This window comes from Protopterus annectens, chromosome 2.part1 (assembly GCF_019279795.1).
Source record: "Protopterus annectens isolate FY-2018-M chromosome 2.part1, PAN1.0, whole genome shotgun sequence".
Taxonomy (NCBI): domain Eukaryota; kingdom Metazoa; phylum Chordata; order Ceratodontiformes; family Protopteridae; genus Protopterus; species Protopterus annectens.
In genome coordinates, this window is record NC_056729.1 from 211,339,041 (window position 1) to 211,360,476 (window position 21,436).

Sequence of the window (21,436 nt, forward strand, 5' to 3'; positions counted from 1 at the left end):
TCCTTTTAGTAGGGTATCTCTGCAGGCATTCCAGTTGTTGCATGTATCTGAACAGACACATGCCAAAGGGGCAATATATTCAATGACTGGCCATTATAATGAGGGCTGAGTGAAGGGGGACAATAACATCCCTAGATCTAGACACAATCTACTTGTTTATAAACTGTGCAATATAGAAGGACTTTCTTACAACAGACACATGTTGATGAAAAATTAGGTCACTGTCCACACAAGTTCCCAAACCCCGAACATCTGGGTTAACTCTTAGGGGATTATTGTTAATGTGGTAGTTTGATGGGGTAGATGACTTGTGAAAGGGTACAAAAATGCATTTTTTTGCATTAAGAATTATGCCATGACTTCTGACATCAGTTATTTATTTGATACAAACATTCCTGCAGGATGGCTTAGTCATTCGGGGATTCAATTACTGCTCCTAGCTTACAGTCATCTGGAAAGCTAGCTAGCTAGAACCCTTTGGTATTGGCTTTTTCTTCAGGATAAGTAGATGCCAAACAGGAGAGGTCTCAGCACAAAACCCTGGGAGACTCCACAGGTGACTGGTGTCATTATGGAGGTAACATCCCCTATTTTGATTATCTGCATCCTATCTGTGACCCAGTTGGCAATCCAGCTGGTGACACAGGGGGTTATTCCCAGTTTGTTTAGCTTTTCTACTATGTTAGAGTGGGGAATTGTGTCAAAGGCTTTGGCCAGTTTGAGGTATGTAGTGTAACCTTTTGCTTTCATCCATTGCTTTGGTGACCTTTTCAAAAAAATCCACCAGATTGATTAAGCATCACCTGCCCTTGATGAATCCAAGCTGAGATGGGTCCAGTACTTGCAGGTCTCCTATGTCCTGACTTGTTAATTCCATGATAAGTCTTTCCATGGCTTTGCATATTAGGCTTATCAGACTTATCGTCTGTAATTACCTGGATCTGTGGAAGGTCCTCTGTTACTCAGGAGAATGACTGTAGCTGTTCTCCTTTTCTTGGTACAAAACCTGCATGGAGGCGGATACTGAATGATGTTGTTAGGTGTATGGCTAAATCATGCTTCTTGCTATTTAACATGCATCCAGGGATATTGCCAGGACCACTGATGCAGTATTTTTTGTTTTTGTTAGCACTTTTAGGACTTCAGCTTCTGTGATAGTGGGAGGTGGCCAGTTTCAGGTATATCTTGAGAGACAGGTAGAGGGGTAAAGTTAGAGCTAAATTTATCAGCCAGTAGAGTTTGCTGTATTTTTGGCCTCAGTGTAGGTAATATAATTCACAATCAGCTCAGCACATTGCTGCATTGTGCTTTTCAGATTGCAAACATAACTAAAAATGCCTTGTCGTCATCTTTGGCTTTAGTAGATATTTTAGCCACAAACTTGGCTTTGGTGGATTGTATTAAGCTCCTGCGTTGTTTGTTTATTTCATTGACAAGGGCTCTAACATTCAGGGAATTAGTGCACTTACTTTTGGACAAAATTATTTTCTTTTATTATAAAGCTTGTTGATATTATGGTTGTACCATGTGGGTTTGTTTCTGGGGTTTGCTCTGCACTCCTGACAAAACAAGAACATCAGAAAACATTCTTCCCTGTTCCTTCTCTCAAGACTTTCAAGAGTGGCTCTCCCTTGCCCATTGAGGGTCCCCACCACCCATAAAGGACATGGCTAACCCCAAGTCCATAGTGGCTGTAGATGCTACACCAGTGGGTTCTGGGATGAATGAGGAGTGGTCTGAGGTACAACTAATGGCCACAGCAGTGTCACCCACCTGCGGCTGAGGCACACTGCTAGCCTGCTGTGGTAGCAAAGGATGTTTGCTTAACTTTTTCTTTTGTAGCTGGAACAACGACTAACAGTGTGACTGATAGATTATTCCATGGTCAAGCTTGCCCGGTGAAAACAATCAGCAAATGCCAGTTAAAAAAAAGTATTTAAAATTCACTTTTTTGCAAAGGAAAACACAGTAAAAGATTTTAAAAAACTTTGCCAATGCTACAAAGTAAAATAAACACAATTTCTCCACAGAAAAAAATGTTCTCCAATTACTTAAACTGACAGGGAGATAAAGAATGCTCCCATTTAAAAGTACACTAGTCTCATGACAATCAATCAAAATACAAACTCCTATTTTAAAATAACTTTCTTGAAGAGGAAAATATTAATAATAAACAAAAATATTGAATGGAAGGCTCTTTCCCCAAAAGGAACTTATCTGCCCAGCAAAGAAACAGCACAAACTGATAGCTGATGCTCAACAGCCTCAGAGGAGCATAATCTTAGGTGTTAGTGAAGATCTGGAGGGCTTGGCACCCAAACTTGTTTTTTAGTCCACTCAGCTCAAGCTGCTTGACAGTTTGGGTGCATGGAAGGGAACCTGAATCTTTGGAAGCTGGTTGTCTGTTATATCCTTGGCAGGATATAACCCATGTAGCTAAGGCTACTGCAGAAGTGATCAATATAATGAACATCAATACTTTCAGCACCCTTTGCCCACAGGCTGTTACTCTAGCCTAATCATCTTCTCAAAGTCATACAAGTACAAGTCTTTTGGCAGTAAAGAAATTACATAAACAATCTACAAATAAAAGCTGTATGATTTTTATTTTCTAGAAGCTATATTATCTTCTACATATTGTCACAATATACCCACACCAAAGAAAAAAATACAACTTGTTTGACTGTATATCAAATTAATTAAATTTTGCCCACAGTATTCCACACAAATAAACGCATGGGCACTGCCCCTGTCCCTAACACTTCAAGATCATTCAATGCTATAGTTAGTATCCTTTACATATAGAATTTCTGATTTGATATACCTCTGATACTTGACAAAGTGAAAGAAAGTTTGCCAAGAGTAATGCATTTCGGCTTACTGCATACACATACACTCACATTCACCAAATATGTATTGAACCTTTTCCTGGGTTACTACTTCATATGAGGAAATCAGTACCAGTACATGGTTTCTGCATTTTAAGCAGGCAAGCCACAGTGCTGTATGGTTACCACAATATAATCTAGTGCTCTTCCAGTGGCAGCAGCCTATGCCATCCCCACACATCTCATTAGGTAATCAGCACTACTGTATTATTATAATATTCCCAAGAGCTAATATACTGAATACAGTCTTTTTATTTTATGGCTCTCTACCTTTTTGAGTCTACTTCATAACACTGAAATTTCATAACGTTGAATTTCATAACATTGAGACCATAACATCGAAAATTCAAAACACTGAAAACTCAGAACATTGAAAGTGTGCTTCATAACATTGAAAACTACATTGCACAAGTAAATAATATCACCTCCACTTATAACACCACCTAACTAACAAACACATTTTCTACTACGTTTCTGCAGGGGGATAAGCCCCCCTGCACCCCCATGTGGGGGGGGGTGCTCTGCTACTTTCCTCGTAAATTATATATACCAACTCCAAGATAACACTACAGTAGAAAAAAGTTCATTTCCTAATCTCAGTATATGGTGACTGTGATACAGTGAAATTAGGAAATTAACTTTTTTCCACTGTAGTGCGATCTTGGAGTTGGTATATTTAATTTATGGGGTGGGGTGGGGGGGGGGGCAGATGTTCTTTACATATGCATTGTAGTTTTCAATGTTCTGAATCTTCAATGTTTTGGGTTTTAGATGTTTTGGTCTCACTGTTATGAAATTCAACATTATGAAATTTCAGTGTTATGAAGTAGACCCTTCTGTATATGGTCTTAAGAATATTCAGTAGCAGCACAGTATAACTGTTTTTTTGTCTAACTCACAGATAGAAAATATATTGCATTTCCACTGAAAGTAGAGTTTGATGTTTGCTCTCCAGCCTTATCAGAAATCCACAGTGCTGTATAGCTGTCACAATACTTTATGGGACTTCTTACTGAAGACAGTGGTTGATAATTTGCAACTTGCACCTCCATAGTCATAATACTATGTCTTGCTTGCCAAAGTCTCTACCAGAGGGAGCAGACATACAATGGCATCAGTGATTATGGGGTATATCATGTGCTAGACATCTTTTCACTCCCTCTTTCAACAGCTGCAAGCCTTTGAGGTCCACTGTCACCACCAGCATTTAAAAGGGCTTTACTACATTCTCCCTCACCTCTGATAGAAAATCTGGCCACCAGCCAATTCATCCTATTTCCATGGCTGTTCCTTCTGATGTACTGGGTCCATTCCTGAACCCAGGCCACAGTGGAACAGATGGACACCAAGCTCTACCCAAGCAGACCAGCATTAATCAGCACCTTGAGATGTTTGTCAACAATTAAAAAAAAAAAAAAGAAGAATTTGGTTCTTGTGGGGAATGGCTACACATATTATTAACAGATGACATTATCTTATGTTCTACCACAACTTTTATTTTAAAACTGAACCAGCAATAGAAAAATTATCCCCACCTACTTAAAATTTGTCTCATTTTGGCAGTATATTATGAACTAACAGCAGTTGTTGGTAAGCAATGATAAGACTGCATCTCAAAAACTGACATCACTGCTTGCACCACACAATAACAGCCGTGGAGTCACTAGGTATAATCTACAATTACGCAGCAGATAGAAAATGGTGATGACATGGTAATTAATGGGGAGCTGTCTCACTTCTGAGTGCAACATGACCTCATTTTTTAAACTACTTTAGGGTAATGGCTCAGTTTGTCTGTTAATGACACTCATGCAGCAGTAAACACTATGCTAATTTGAAGATAAGAAAGTATTTTTAAGTCATAAATTTTGATCTTGAAATTTACAAAAAATAAGAAAACTGAATGATTTTATAATCTGGTATACGGTCTCATTGCCAATGTAACACTCTATTTTAAGGGATTAAGCCATTTGGTGTGTGCAAGAGTTAACACATAAGCTCAGTTATAGGTGATGAATAAAGGCCACAAAACTATGCACCTGTTCTTACTTCAAGCCCTGAACCCCCATTTCAAAAGGGTATAGCCAATTGTCCTTCATGATAATCTGTTCACTCTTCATTATATGTAAAATGAATACCAAGTCAAACATTATGGAGAGCAGAAAAAATGCATGCATCTGGGAGGTTTTCTGCTTGCCACCATACAGGATCACTGAGGTGACATGATTCTGTTTTTTGTGTTGTGGTAAGTAACTCTGACCTATCCAAACAGATGCACACAAAAGTGATGTGGAGGAGTTTTTCCATTATGCAATACTTATTTGATTTCTTGGTCAACGTTACCCAAGGTAACTGTGAATTGAAACAGCGCTGACATTTAGTTTAGAGATAAAGCAAACAGCAAATATAATTCAGTGACTTGCATTTACCACAGCTGAGATAAAACTTAAAATTCATAACATAAAATAAAAAAGTTATGCTGTGAAGCTCCCAAAATACCCTTTACAATATTAAATCTAAAAGTTAGATAGTGTGTAATAATGCAAAGCAAAAATGTTATTAACTGACTTGCAGAGACAGTAAATTGTATGTAGAAGCACTGATGGTGTCTGCATTTTCATATATTTCCATTTATGAAATCAGTGTATATATGCAGCACTCTACTTCCTGCTTTAGGGGAGAAAACCCAATTGTTTCTAATTCTATACCATATGCTGTTACTAGTGGATAGTTATTGCACTGTCTATCAGGTAAACTTCAACAATTTTGAAATTGGTCAAAATCAGGTTTTGACAGCCTTAAACATCAGATTGAAGTTTATTAGGTAATATTTTTCTCTTCTGTAAACATAACACACCAGATCCTACAATACAGAACAGCTGTTTTGCTAGAAACCATATCAAACTGTCCCCAAATAATGACTGAATTTCTTATTTACAGTTGGAAACACCTTCTCTAACCCAAGAAATGCTGCTGCTGAGAGTACTTACAGGGTCTGTGTTGATTGCAGAGAAAAATGGAGGTCGTTCTCGAAAACAGGATAAGATTAGCTCAATAAACAGAAATGCGAAATAAATGTAGAAAGTTGCAAATCTAAATTTATCACCAATCTGGCCCTGAAACAAAAGACAGCCTATGTAAAAAAACAACATAAACCACTACTAAGTCACTTGATACAGTAGCTTAACATGTTAGCAGCTTTTATAACTGATGAAACACAGTTTTAGTCAGTCTTCATATTTCATTATTTCTTCTACATGCTTATTTACATTACAGTACTTCCTTAGAGAAAAAAATGTGTTTTGACATAGAAACTTTAGTTCTGGAAAAGTAATGGAACAGTCATTTATCATTTATGTTAATTAATTCATTTCTGACTAAATTTCCATATGTAAATGGCACGCAGTGACTTTGCTTGGCAGAGTGCAAATATCATCAAAAGATTCTGCTAGGACACAAGTGAATATTCCAATGTTTTAGGAAAATGGTGTAGGAAACAATATAATACTTGTGGCTGTGAACAAGAGCTATTGTATGGGAGCGTAACACAGTGCCATTTTCTGGAAATTTCCATTGTTGTACAAAAGCATATCTATCTATCTCTTTGTTTAAATCTGTCCAAAAGCCTTGCCTTTGTTAGGATTACGGATCATGGATTAGTGTTTGTGTTTGCATGGAGCATTTCCTTGAAGACTGTTTTGTCTGATACAGCTGACTGAAATGAACTTTAATAGTTTTGTTTTGTATGGAGGGCTTCACTCCATAAATCCCCCATGTGGGGTGCAGGGCACCCTGCACCCCCACAAAATTACAACTGCCTTTAAGGTCATCACGCATGAGGGTAAGTAATAATATAAACTGCTCTAAAATTATATTTAGTTAACTGCTCTTGATCAAATGGTCTTTGAGGGATTAGTCTTCATAAAAGAAACCAGTTCCCACCTAGATAAGTAAATACTAATCTCTGACTCACACACCTTTTACAGCTCACATGTGCTCTGTATACTGCATGAGAGTACCCCATTCCTACAAATTCAGAGATCAGAGTTCTATTTCATAACATCTTCCAGCTTAAGCCCCCTGCTCACTTTAGAGATGCATGGTAATTCTAATCCTAGCCCTGCCTTTCCCTTAACCCCAAATGTGTCATTCACCTTAAAAAAGGGTCCCCCATTAAAATGCTGACACTCGAAATGCTGAGTGCTAACAAGCCGAAGATTGAAACTATAGGAGAAGAGAGAATATTGAACATTGCTCTTCTCCATTAAACTTCATTTTTTGCAAGAGGTTAAGCCCCTCTTCATCCCCAATGTGGGGGAAGGCCACATACACCTTAAACTTACATATATATATATATATATATATATATATATATATATATATATATATACCCCAACACCAAAATCACCATACCTCTGAGAAAAGGGAATGTTTCAGGAAATATCCATCTTGGACTTGGTATACGCAAGTCCTTTTTTCAACCATTCAGCCTCTGTGTTTTGGGACTCTCTTCGGTGAGTCCCGACATTTCAAACGGTTACCTAAAAAGCCCTTTCAATAAAATTTTCACTATTCAGACAAATCTGAAAGTGTGATAGGGTTATGGACAGTATACCAGAAAAGGAAATTTGATTCCTTTTTGGTGTACTGTGCATCACTGTGTAGAGCTCTAGATATTATGACTTGCCAATGTGTTTTTGTTGATGCTTTAGTGTTGATCATTTAACATGTCAATCATTCACGATATATAAATATATATATATATATATATATATATATATATATATATATATGTGTGTGTGTGTGTGTGTGTGTGTGTATATATATGGGAATATTTCAAGTTACTGGGGATCTGTGCTATTGAGCAGTGAATGTTGGCCGTTGGTTCATCGTGTATTGCTTTTATTATCATATACTATTATCAAATATCTGTTTATTGATAATATATGAATGTGGAGCAAACTTGTGAGTACTGATGGTATGTTCTGTGACAGTACACACACAATTTTCACTTTTACTGGGCTTTTGCCATTTACTCATGGAGTTTGCAGTTAGACATGATGGATGGGTTGAGTCACTGCCAGTACATTTTCCTCAGAGCACACAGACAGGGATTTATAGTTCCTGGTCTTTGCCCTTTTTTTCACACTTGTGCAATCATGGAATTAGTATATATAAGTTAGGGAGGTACTAGGGCAAAGCCTACCATGAAGGAGTGTGAGGGCAGAAAGCTTGCCTCATAAAAGCATTTTTTTGTGTATTATAGGTTTTGAAAATAGTAGAATGCATTAAGGTGGCAGTAGATAGATCAGGCTATTTACAGTAAGATGACATAATAAAACACCTTCTTGAATGCAATTTTTGAAGCTACTTTTTAGGGAAGTTGATTATCAAGGAATGAAACATTAGATAACTTTTAACTAGTTATAGTTTTCATTGTGTGATACCTTAAACCTCCTGTAATGAAGGCCCACAGGATATATGCAAATAACTCTTTAAGGACATATAGAGTTTCAGTTACATGGCTTCTGAATGCCCATGACTTTTCACTTAAGTCTACATAGGTACAATCAGGCCAATAAAGCTAAACCCTACTAACTGTTGACATGCATGTTTGGCATTTTTAGTGTCCTCAGCAGCACAGCATAAGCAGATTGTTTGGCTACAGTTTAGAAACACTGGACTTTAAAACCAGCTGATTCCCATAAACATTAAGGTGCCTACAAAATATCCCAACTAACATCCAAATAAAACAGTAAAGATGTCACACAAACAAACCATTCAGTCAAAACTACAGGAAAAAAAAAAACATCCAAGCTACAGTTGTAATGGGCTGATACCTTAAACTTCTTGTAATGGAGACCCATCTGATATATGCAGACAGATGACCTGTTAAGAACATACAGTGCTTCAGCTACATTGATTCTGGATTCTCATGACTTTTTTCTTTTTCTATTTAAGTATTTATGGGTAAATTCAGGTTAATAAAACCAAACAGCACTAGCTGTGGTAATGGATGTTAAAGATTTTAGTGGCATCATCAGCACAGCATAAGTGGATTGCATGGCAACACTTTAGAAACACAATGCTTTATACCCAGCTAAAGCCCATAAATATTAAGATGCCTTCAAAACATTCCAATTAACATCCAAACCAAAGGGCAAAAATGTCACGCAGACAAATCAATCAGTAAAAACTGAGAGAAAAACCCAGTCAAGCTAGAGTTTCCACTTTGTGATACTTTATATATCGTTTAATGGAGGCCGATGGAATATATGCAAATTACCACTTGAAGTACATATAAGGTATTTCCTTACAATGTAGACACATCCATGTGGGTCCATATCTTAGTTTGGAGCATTGTGAAAACAATAGAAGTAAAAGAATTTAACTGAAAAAATAGCTATGTGGTTTAAATAGCAATGTGTACACAATGTCCCTGTTTTTATAGAGGAAAAAAACAGACAAAATAAAAGGATACATGAACACTGTTATACATTGAAAAATAAAGACAATACTAATGCTTTGTACAAGCATTCAATAAGTTGCACAGGTTTTAAACAGAATTTGCTATTTCATTTTTGGATGTTACATCTTGTAATGTAAGATGTGGTGATTTTGATGATGCTGGAAGAAAATGATGTTTTACTACAATTACCTTTGAATGAAGGACACCACCTGGGCCGTATGATTAAATTAGTATTCATAGTGTTTTTAAGTAATGTTGTTTGAGAAAAGTTATTTTGATAGTAATTCATTTTTAACTTCATCGTTCTTTAGTTCATTTTATTCAGGTGACCATCATGTGACACATTTTATAATTATTTTGCAAATATTTAAAGAGTAGGTATGTCTGCATTGCTTGTACTGAAGAAGTTCTAAATGAGTGTGAGTGTGGACAAAAACACTAAATAAGTAAATTTGGTTTGGTCTAATTACAGTATGATTTTCCCTTTCATTTTTTTGTATTTTAAGTATTTATAATTAATATGTTTTATTTTTTTAATATAGGACCAGACTTTCAAGAAGTCAGCCTGAAAGCCTTCCTGGAGAGATGCAACATATTTGTTAGCTTTTAGTCAAAGATTTTTATCTGCATAAAGAGAGGTGAGCTTGTTAGAAATATGATTTTGACAACTAAGAAACTGAGAAAGGTGACGTGGACCTTATGAAAATCCTTGTGGAACTCCAGATGTGTGCGTAGCCTATGGGTTGATGAAGACTGAACTCTCGACCTTCTGTTGCTCAAAGTTCAACCCACAGACGGCTGAAGTGCCACCACAGGAAATCACTGTAAGCTAGTTCTGCCAGCAGTGATACCTGTTTTGAGGGAATCAGCCCTTTCCCAAGTTAGTGTGACCATGGTGCTGGTATATATAAGTTTATGGGTGTGGGGGGCTTGGCCTCCCTGCAAAAACACATAAAATTTGTTTTTTCATTTTTTTTTTTTTTTTTTTTGTAAATGTAGTTTAGGGATTGTGTTCCTCGGTAGATTCAATGTAATCCATTCACAGACGATGGCTGCAGTGTTTGAAAGTAAATTATTAGCGGCAATGTTGAAAGTCCAGTTGTGGAGGTAGTTCCCAAACCATGGTATAGGTCTGACAATGTCGTAACCAAAGCAAAAATGGCAAACTCCAGTGCACTAACCAACAGAGCCCATTCGGGACTTCTTCAGAACTGCTATACACCAACAATTTTACACTAAAATAGTGATGCTAAAATCACACGACCAATTAATTAATCAACTTAAAACAGCCATTAATTCGTTGTGAAATAAAACATAATAATAATAAATGAAAAAATTAAAAATAATTAATATAATATTATAAACAAAGTATGCCATTACTTAACATTCCAAATTTTTAAGCTTAAGCACAGGGTTAATGGAGCAGGCTTCATTTAAACCCGGGGCAACCTGCGCACTCAAACTAAGTTGCCACATTAATTCCCTCATTAATAAATGAATGAATAATAAAATAAGTCTGACAATGAAAGCCTTTGAAATTTTGTTATCTGCAAAAGAAGGAAAACTATTTCAAAGGCTATTCTTATGTCAGTAAAGCAATATGCAGTGAGACTTCTTTGCCTTATGCCACAGTACATAGTGTCAGTGATGGTCTTGATGGCTGTAAGAGTGTTGAGCCCTTTAAAGAAACCATGATGGGAGTTAGAAAGAAGGCTCGAACAGATGGTGTGTCACCTTTTTGATGTTTACTAGTTTAAATTCTGTTTGAATTAATAAAAAAAATGAATCTGATGTCAACTTTTATGTGGTGGGCACAGCTGCCCCCCCCATTCAGTGGGTTTCACATCCTGCATCCCATGACATAATATAATTAACTCACAGTTGCTCTACCCTGGAGAAGCTGAAATTTCCCCTACAGTGATTTCTTTCAAAGGGTACAGTTTAGCACTCATCAGTACCTGTATTAGTGATCATCACACTCAGTGTGTACTACTAAAGGTCATTCTGTAATACCAAAAATGCTGCATTCTGTTCCCAACAGGATATGCACAATGAAAGACTTTTCCAGATCACATGCATCTTAGCATAACATGAGTCAGGATGGAAAGTGAAATAAAGGATCACAACCAAATGCACCTTAGGGACACTGGGAATGGCTTTGATGACATGATCTAGAATGTATGTGCACTATGCTGGCCTAGGGTTGCCACCTTATGCCTAGGCAGACACCACACTAAAGCTACATCCATTGCATCACGTCTAGCTCTGCCTGCCTTTTTCCAATCATTTCCATACTTACTCTATCCATCTCCAAGCCCATTTTGTCATGTAAGCGCCGTGTCAGTTGGAGGCTATATGTCATTTTTCTAGTATTTTTCTTTTTTCAAGTAGCATGTTTATAAGCTCCTGCATTCTCTTTGTGCTGACACACACACACACACACACACACACACACACACACACACACACACACACACACACACACACACACACACACTAAGGGAACCTATATCTTATTTTCTGGATTTGTCGAAAGGCACTTTTCAGCAACAACCCAAAAGTATAGATGAAATAAGTACATTCATGGACAAAAGAATTACATAACACAACAAGAGTTTGGTACAATTTCTTAAGTATGATAATTAGAATACTAAACAGATAAACAAGTAATTTAGAGACACAAGCAAGGCATTTAGAATACAATAATTAAATGGTATGCTGGAGGTAGGTTGTGCTGGGTGACGGCAGAATGGTGATGTTAACCATTGTCTCTAAAGCCTTTACATTCAGATTCTTTATGCAAGTCCTTCTTGAACTCAGTGGCAGATTCCATTCCCCTTATTTATTTATTTGCTTTTGTTAACTAGGAAAGTCCACTGTGCTGAAATGAGGCCATTTTCAGTGGAGGCCTGGGGAGAAAAGCCCCCAAAAAAAAAAAAAAACAATGTACATAATTCAGAGATTATTTAGAGAGTTAATAAGAGCGTTTAACAATATACAAGAGTAATAACAGCATTTAACAATATATAATAGAATAATATAGGAGTCAGAAGTGACACAGTAACATAGGCAATGTATAGCAACATTTTGTGGAAGACTCTGGTGCTTGGCAGGTATTCAGTAGATCAGACAGATAATGATAATCTGCACTTACACAATTTTTACACACCATGTGAGGCAGGGTGAGGCACACTGTGCTGTGATTAAGGGTGAGTGCAATAGGGAGAGTGAAGAAGGGTGTGGGTATCTGAGAGATGAGTCATCAGGTAACTGAGGAATTGGGGATGGTGCAAGGGCATAGCCAATGAGAGGAGAGATGTTGGTAGAGTGATTTTTTTTTTGAATGACTGGTCATTATTTATAGTCCATAGAGAAGGTGGAAGGGCATTCCAGAATTTAGCTACAGTGAAAGAGTAAAGGTATTGGCCTACAGGGAGTTTAGGTCTCTTAACTTGGATAAGTGATTGTTTTTCAGAACTTAGCGAACAGTTTGGTTGATAAAGTCAGAAGTGAAGCCAGGGCTGGGGATTTGGAGGAATTATAGATGAATGTGTGCTGTGGCTAGTTGTATGTAAGTTAGGTGTTGTGGGAGTTATAGCCAGTTCAGGGATTGTAATAAGTGATAGTGGTGGGAGGAATATTTTGCTCTAGTAAAGAATTTAGCAATTTTGTTACAGCAGCTCTCCATTTTATTTTTTAATGACGATTGGATGTTTGTCATAATGGGGGCAACATAGAGAAGAGAAGGTAGAAGAAAAGTTTGGGCAAGTGTTTTCCTAGTAGAGTAGCTTAAAAAGTGTATATGTCGGGAGAGGGTACTAAGTTTTTGGCGTGTTTTTTTGATGGTGTTGTGGATGTGTTGGTCAAAGGTTAAGTTGTCATCTAAGGTTATGCCAAGTTGCTTAGTACGGGAAACTACCTCTAAGGCAGTCTTGTTGGAGGAGGCAGTCTTGTTGGAGGAGAAAATGGTGAAAATCAGATTTATTAATGGTGGTACTTTTTGTGGGAGTAAAGAGCAAGAGTTTTGTTTTATTTGGGTTGAGGGCGAGGTGATTATTTGTCATCCAGGTTTCGGTAATAGAGAAAACATTCTGGGTGATGGTCAGAAGTTCGGTTTCAGAGTTATCAGAGCAGATAATAGTAGAATCATCCGCATATTGAACTACAGATGCATGAGTGAGAGTGGAGTGAAAGTCATTAATAAAAATACTGAACAGGAGGGGGCCTAAGATGGATCCTTGGGGAACTCCGGTAGAAGTAATGAGAAAAGGAGAGAAAGCGTGTAACCATTTGGTGGATTGTTGTCTGTTAGTGAGGTGACTGGTGAACCAGTTAAGAATAGGTGTGGACTAGCCAAGGTGTGAGAGCTTAAAAAGGAGGAGAGGATGGGAGATGGTGTTGAAAACTTTAGAGAGATCAAGAAAGAGTGCGGAGACAAGTTTACCATCATTGTGGCTGTGGTTAACAGTGTCTAGGAAGGATAGGAGAGCAGTTGTAGTACTATGGCCAGGACGGAATCCATGCTGAGTTGTGGAAAGTAGTTGGTTTTGGGATAGGTAATCCAGGAGTTGAATATGAATACGTTTTTCCATTATTTTAGAAACAGGAGATAGAATGGCTATAGGGCGGAAATTTGAGATGTCTGCATTATTACCGCCTTTATGTTAGGGTATGATATAAGCTTTCTTCCAAATGGATGGTAAATAGGCTTCTTGGATAGATCTATTTATGAGAATGCTTATAGGGTAGCTGATGGATTTGGCAGACATTTGAAGGTATTCTGGGGGTAAACTGTCTGGGGTGGTGCTACTGGGTTTGTGTTTTAGCAGGAGTTTAGAAATAGTGGAAGTGAGAATGTGAGAGAAGGTGAAAGACTGGTGGGAAGGTTTTTCTGGAGTATGGTTTGTAGAAGTGGGGTTGCTGTTGTGAGCAGCTGTAGGAAAGATGGAAGCAAGTTTGGATATAGTGTCTATGAAGTAGGGGTTGAAAAGGGTAATTCAGATGGGAGTGTGTTCCATAAGTCTGGAGAAGGCATGTTCTCCAGTAGCAGTTTTATAAGGGATCTGACTAAGTGATAAGTATTCTTCTAAGAAATTCTTAGGGATTATACTTGTTTTTCAATGGGAATAACCATTGTTTAGAATTTTGTGTAAAACAGTACATACAGGATACGTTGCCCTTTCAGTGACGTGAAGCCAGTTTGCCTCTGAATAGGGGTGCAGTAGTGGGACCTATTTTTAAGCAGGTATGCATGTTTGAAGATTTCATTCTGTTATCTGCAGTTTTACAGTGTTTTGAGCTGAGTGGAGGGTGAGAAAGGGTGGCCCATGTTCCACAATGGGAAGTACAATATTTTTGGCTATAGACATATGGGCAGCAGGGGAGAGTAGATGTCAGATTTTATAGAAGAGTTTGAGTTGCGACATAACTATGTTTTGATTTTTATCTACACAAGCTGAGAATGTTAGGGAAGGATCAAGAGTTTGTCCTAGGTATCTGCATTCAGAAATGAGGGGAATACTGTTGTCATTGCTTTTTATCTGTAATGTTAATGTGGGTTAGCTGTCGGAGCTTTTGAGGTGATGAGAAACGCATAAGGTTTGTGTTCTTGTAGTTAATTAGAACGTGATTACATTCTGTCCGATTGCATAGTTTGGAAAAAAACAATTGCAGTTTATTTCTTAGGGCAGAGCAGCATTTATTGGCTTGTAATAGTAAGACATCATCTGCGTAGATTATGTCATCCAGTAAAGGGAAATTATCTGTGAGATCATTAATGAAAAATGTATAGAGAAAAACCATGGGGTGCAATACTAATCCTTTGGCTACTCTGGAAAATAGGGTACCATGTGATGATAAGAGGTAATTAGAGTGGACCTGCAATGTTGTGGACAAAATAAAATATGTGCATGTTCATAAGGAAGATGTGGTTAATCATTAGAAATGCCCTGGTCATATCTACAAAAACACCATCAGTCCCAAAACCATCACTGATGCTACTACAGGTGGAGTCTGTTTTAATAAGTAGGGCTGTAGTAGTACTGAAGGCATTTCTAAAACCATGTTGTTTATCTGACAGCAATTCATAAGTACTTTTTTGAATATTTTTTGTAAGAGGACAGACACTGGAGATGGGTTTAAAGTCTTTAAGTGATTTGGGTCTGGGACCTTAGGCAGGGGCATGATGATGGAGTGTTTAAGGCTGGTGGCACTATTACTGAAGTAAGAGATACATTATTAATGGAGGCTATTTTATCTGCTGATCAGTTAAGGAAGGTGGGATGTAGCATGGTGAATTTGGGAGAGGATTGTTTAAGATTGTTTTAAGTGATTGCTGGCTTCCTAAATGGAAAATATCTGCATATTCAGGTAATGGGTATTGAGCCAGTTGAGAGAAGTTGTGAGGGGCTGGATGAGAAGTAGAAGAAATCGGAAAAGAATTAGTCATTTTCTATAGACTACTAATGATAACTTTTTTGTACTCTACAGGAAGGAGAGAATTGCTCTTCTAATTTTAATACAGAGTGTGAGTATTTAGGTTTTGTGAATTGACTTGTTAGTGCCTTTACTTCGTTCCAAAATTGTTTTCAATTACTGATAGCAGTAATTTGCTTATTTCTTAAGCAGATGGCTTTGGCAGAGCTTGTTGTAATTATAATTTGCTTTCTTAGTATTAGATATGGTTTGTGGACAATAGTATTAGTGGGGGTTTACTTCCAGTCTGTCCATGCCTTATCCCTCTGTTTCCTCAAGGTTTTAATATCATTAGCGATGCATTGGCATTTCTGAACATTTAGTATCCTTTGTTTGGATAATGGTAAAGTAATCTAGGGTACTGGCTAGGTGGCTTATGAGATATGAGAGGGATCAATCAATGCTGTTCATTAACTGGTCTAGGACAGGAAGCCTATGGCTTAGTAATGGCCACCCAGTTACTATTTCATGGGTCTATATTACGTGATTGAATGATTATGTGATCGAACAGGCAAGCAAAAACTGAGGGTAATGCTACTCAATGCTAGAAGTCTAAATCTCAAAATGCACTCACTCGAGGCGCTCCTTAAAATGGAGAACATCGATATCTGTGCAGTGACTGAGACCTGGTTCAAGGCTCCAGAGAACACGCCTGCACTACCAGGCTATAACTCATACCACACTTTTCGGCCATGTAACCTGGACCGAAACATCAATGGCGGAGGTGTGTCCATATATATTAAGGATATCCACACCTCCAGGCTAGTTGCTCAGCATAATCCATCCAAGGTTATACAAGTGCAACTAACTCTGGACAAAACTGCAATCCAAATTGTAGCTTGCTACAGATCCCTCACCATGCCCCATGATGCACCACTCCTCTTTTCTTGATGTGCTGGAAAATATTAGGGTTCAACCAAACACCCTAATGATGGGGGACTTCAACTACTCACCATTAACTGGGAAAACTACTTGTGTACCAACTCCTTAGCTCAACACTTTCTGGAATTCATAAACTCCAATGCCCTGGATCAGCTTATCCACACCCCCACCAGGGGCAACAATATCCCGGACCTAGTCATTACCAACATGAGTGACCGGTGTACCACACCTGAAGTCAACTCCTCCTTGGTCCGATCTGACCATAACCTAATCACCCTTGATATCCACATCCCACCCCCACCCCCCATTAAGGAAACAACGGTAAAAAAATTCTCCAAAGTCAACTTCATGTTTCTTAAGACAGAAGTGGTGAACTTCATGATACCCATGCAGATGGACAATACAGTTACAACTGCTAAATCCTACACAAATGCACTCTATAAGCACTTACACGAGTGCATGGATCGTGCTTCCCCAAACAGAACCAAGACGCTATCCTACAAAAAAAAGGAAGCCAATCTGGTGGTCCCCTGCCATAAACAAACTGTACAAGGAAGAAACTGTTGCAAAAGAGAGTAAAATCCCATGAGTGGAGGAGCTCCCTGGTCAGCCTCAGTAAGACGCTGAGATCCCTTATAAGATCCTCCAAAGCTAGCTATGAAAACAAAATTGCCACTGATTCTAAGGGCAACCACAAAGCATTCTATAGCTATGTCAAGAATCTCAATGGCAACACCCAGATCTGCTCTGAGTTACAGCACAACGGCACGAAAATTGCAGAACCAACTGATATTGCCAACATCCTGGCAGATAGGTTCAGTGCTAACTTTACCCCCTCTCACCCCCTAAAGGGCCCATATCTATACAAGAAGAATCCAGAGTCCCTGTAATCAGAACTACGCAGGTAAAAGCTGCACTCTCCAAAAACACAGCATCCATGGGACTGGACAACATCCCAGGCTGCGTTTTACACTAACTTCAGAATGAACTGGCTCCCCACTTAAGCACCATGTTCAATAATAGCCTCAGATCAGGCTTTGTGCCCACTGAATGATGCACACCAACAGTTATCCCACTCCACAAAGGGGGAGCCACCACTGATCCCGGGAACTATCGAACTATTAGCCTGATGAGCTTGGTCTGCAAGGCTATGGAACGTATCATCATGGAACTCATAAACAAAGACATTGGTAACCTCCAAACTCTGAATCCCACCCAGTTCGGGTTTGTGAAAGGCAGATCATGCCTCCTGAACCTGATCGACTTCTTTGAGACAGTCACCTAAGTCGTAGATGAGGGTAAGGTGGTTCACACAGCCTATCTTGACCTCGCCAAGGCTTTCAACACCATCCCGTTTTCTGGAATTATAGCTAAACTCACTAAACTAGGTATAAATTCCTATGTCACAAGATGGGTTGCCAACTGGCTCACTGACAGAACCCACACTGTAAAAGTTGCAGACTCCAAATCTGACCTCAAAGCAGTGACAAGTGGAGTACCACAGGGTTCCATCCTGGGACCTCTCCTGTTTGGTATCTACTTCTCTGAAGTACAGGCTAACACAGAAGGCCTCTGGCTAATGAAGTTCGCAGATGACTGCAAACTAGGAGCCATAGTCAAGTCGCCAAATAATGTGGACATCTTACAGAAGGGCCTCGCTGAGACAGATGCCAGGTGTCAGAGCCATGGCCTCAAGCTCAATGCCAAAAAGTGCAGTGTTATCCCCTTTGGTAAAAACTCTGTACCCATGAGCTACCACATAGGCAGCAATCTACTTAACACTGAATGTGTGATAAGAGACCTTGGGACCCAGGTGGACAGTAGTCTCTCCTTTGATAGTCACATCACCATAGTAGTCAGAAAGTCCTTCTACGTGGCACACCTCATCATAAAAGGGTTCTCATCCAGGAAAAAAGAGGTAATTGTTTCCCTCTACTCGACACTCATTAGACCCATTATAGAGTACAACGCCCCTTTTGGAATGTACCTCACAAGACATCTGCAGCAGCTGGAAAGGCCACAGAAGTACCTCACAAAGAGGATTACTGGCCTCAAACAATTGCTCTACACTGACCATCTCAAAAAACTCCAGCTTTACTCCGTAGCATATCGCCTACTCCGAGGTGATCTCTGCCTAACATATAAAGCTATGTCAAACCCAGAGCTGTTGGACATGCTACACCTAAAGAAATCCCAATCCCTAGGGACCTAAACCTTGTCACCACAATAAACAGGACATGCTGGAGGGATAGATTCCTGTCCCAGAGACTTCCCATACTCTGGAACAGGCTACCCATCTATGTCAAGCAAAGTTCTTCATTAGCACTCTTCAAGAAAAATCTTGATGAGTGGATGGGAAATAGGAAATACACCCCGGGCATCACTTTTGTGTCTCTGCTCAACAGTGGACAGGAAAATAACTTTATTGGGTGGCGTAAGGCAGGGAACCTTGTTGGCTAGATTTACGTAGGCCCTTGGGCAGATAGCCTAGTACCTACCTATGAACCTATGAATACCTAAACATCGACCACATAATATTGAACTGCAAAATAGCAAATGACGCCAGGAAACGTTACCATCGGGCACAAAAACATGTGCCCTCCACATCCCCCTAACTAAATATACCAACTCTGAGATCGCTCCACAGTGGAGAAAATGGCAAAATCCAGCGAATGGCCAAAGGAAATCTTTCCCTGTGTTAAATTGGCTGTTTGCTGTTTTTTGCTTTTGATATTACGTGGTCGATGTTTAGGTGTTCAATCGCCTAATCATTCGATCACATAATATAAATACCTATTTCACGCGGGGGCATTAAAGTGTTTAAAGTTCAAAAGGTGAGAATTGGGCAGTGGTCACATTAGTTGGGAAGAGAAGTGATGTTAGACCATCTATGTTCAATGTTTATAATAATGACATTTAAAGTAGTATGGCTACCAGATAGATAGTTTAGTCTACTAGGATTATTTACTAGTTGTAAAAGGTTGTGTAGTGCTAGATATTTGTTGATTTGGATTGATTGTGGGCCTTCTGCATTAACATCAAGGTCAAAGAATAGAATGGAGCTTTGGAGAAGCTTTCTAGGAAACCATCTTGAAGGGTATCTTTTTGGATATTCAGTGAGGAAGGTAGAAGGACAGCGGTGGTGGTGCTGCGGTAGCACTGTCGCCTCACAGTTAGACGTTGCACATTCGATTCTCAGTAAGAGCGTCTTCTGTGTCGACATGCGTGAATGGGCGTTCCTTTGTTGAAGGTTGTGCGTTAGGCCCGGCAAGCCAGCACGTAAAAATCTACTGCCAATCATTAGCGGACCGGAGTTCCACTGTGGTGACCCCTAACCGGGAAAAGCCGAAAGAGAGTAGTGAGGAAGGTAGAGGGATATACATTGCACATATGATAAGATTAGTAAATTTACCTTTGATAAGTGTAGCTGTTATCCAGTTAGAAGCTTTGTCATTACTATTTTTTCAGTTGGAGAAATTAACTATGTCTGATGAATCATTTATGTTGAAGAGCATGACTCTTCCACCTAGTCTGGTACCTGACCTATTGTTATTGAGGATATTGTAGCTATTATGCGCAAAGTATGCCTGAATATTCTGTATGTGTCTAATGAATACAGCAGAAAATACAATGCAAGAAGATAAAAAAAGAATAAGAAATAGTGAAAGTGGAGAAAAGACAGGCTGTCGACTAATTCTGACTGAAGTTTTTGTATCAAATGAGGAGTAAATGGTCTGACTGACTCGGGCAACTGGCACTGTATCTGCTGTTAATCAAAGCACTGAAATGTGAGCAACTACAATAAATACCTTTCCCTCCCTTGCTGTCAGTTTGTTAGAAAAAAGAAAGAAATGCCATGCTGTTCTACTAACCGAAAACACAAAGACACTGGGACAAAGAGATGATGTAAAACATTTTATTCATCAAGCAGTGATGTAATATATTTTGTTGGATAAACATAGGATTTATGACCATTCCATCCTTCTGACAAGATACTAAACCAAAATTCCATCAGCTTGAGTTGGTGGCAGTTTAGTTGGATGTAAAAGATCCCATGGCAGCTATTGAAAAGTTGTGGATGTTCCTCAATGCCCTGTCCAAAGCTCCCCTAATAGCACAAATTACCATCTAAGGTCCCTGAAAACAGGCCACTAGCCTAGTGGGACTAACCCATTTAACAAAGGATAAAAATAAATAAATAAAATGTACAATTATGGGAGGTTTCGGTTCTTCACCTGCTTGATGCTGTAATCTATGTAGACCTGTTATCACCTGGAGTGAGCTCCTAAAGCTAAGATTGTATTTTTTCTTGAACACTATAATGCTACATATTCAGTGGCACTAGATATTCCCTGTATGCCTCCTGTGGAAGGACTCCTGCTAGTCCAAAACCTCCAGTAAGTATCATTTTTTATGATAGTCCAATAAAGGGTATTATATCCTTTGCAGTCTAGTTCTGGAGATTTCTGTTCATCTGTATGGCTTATGGAGTTAAGAAAGCAAGTTCCAAATAAGCTACATTGTGTTAACCTGTGTTTCATTTCTAAAACCTCTACATGCCTGCTATATAATCCCATGCAAGATACTTAACCAAGCAAGAGCTCCCAGGTCAGATGTCAAAACAGGCACATGTGTCTAGTGGAATCTAGAGTATTTTTTAAAACCCAACAGCTTTTTACTTATGCAGAGAAACAGACACTACAGGCGTCTCTCCTCCCATCTG

General features: G+C 38.8%; 1 protein-coding gene across 1 annotated transcript in view; it reads right to left on the bottom strand.

Annotated features, from left to right (window-relative positions):
- Nucleotides 1-21,436, bottom strand: part of ABCC3 (ATP binding cassette subfamily C member 3) — a 1,985,081-nt gene that overhangs the window by 1,074,535 nt on the left and 889,110 nt on the right. The window contains exon 5 of the mRNA XM_044062096.1: nucleotides 5,879-6,004. Within this exon, the coding sequence (XP_043918031.1) occupies nucleotides 5,879-6,004 (126 nt within the window). The remainder of the gene's footprint in view (nucleotides 1-5,878; nucleotides 6,005-21,436) is intronic.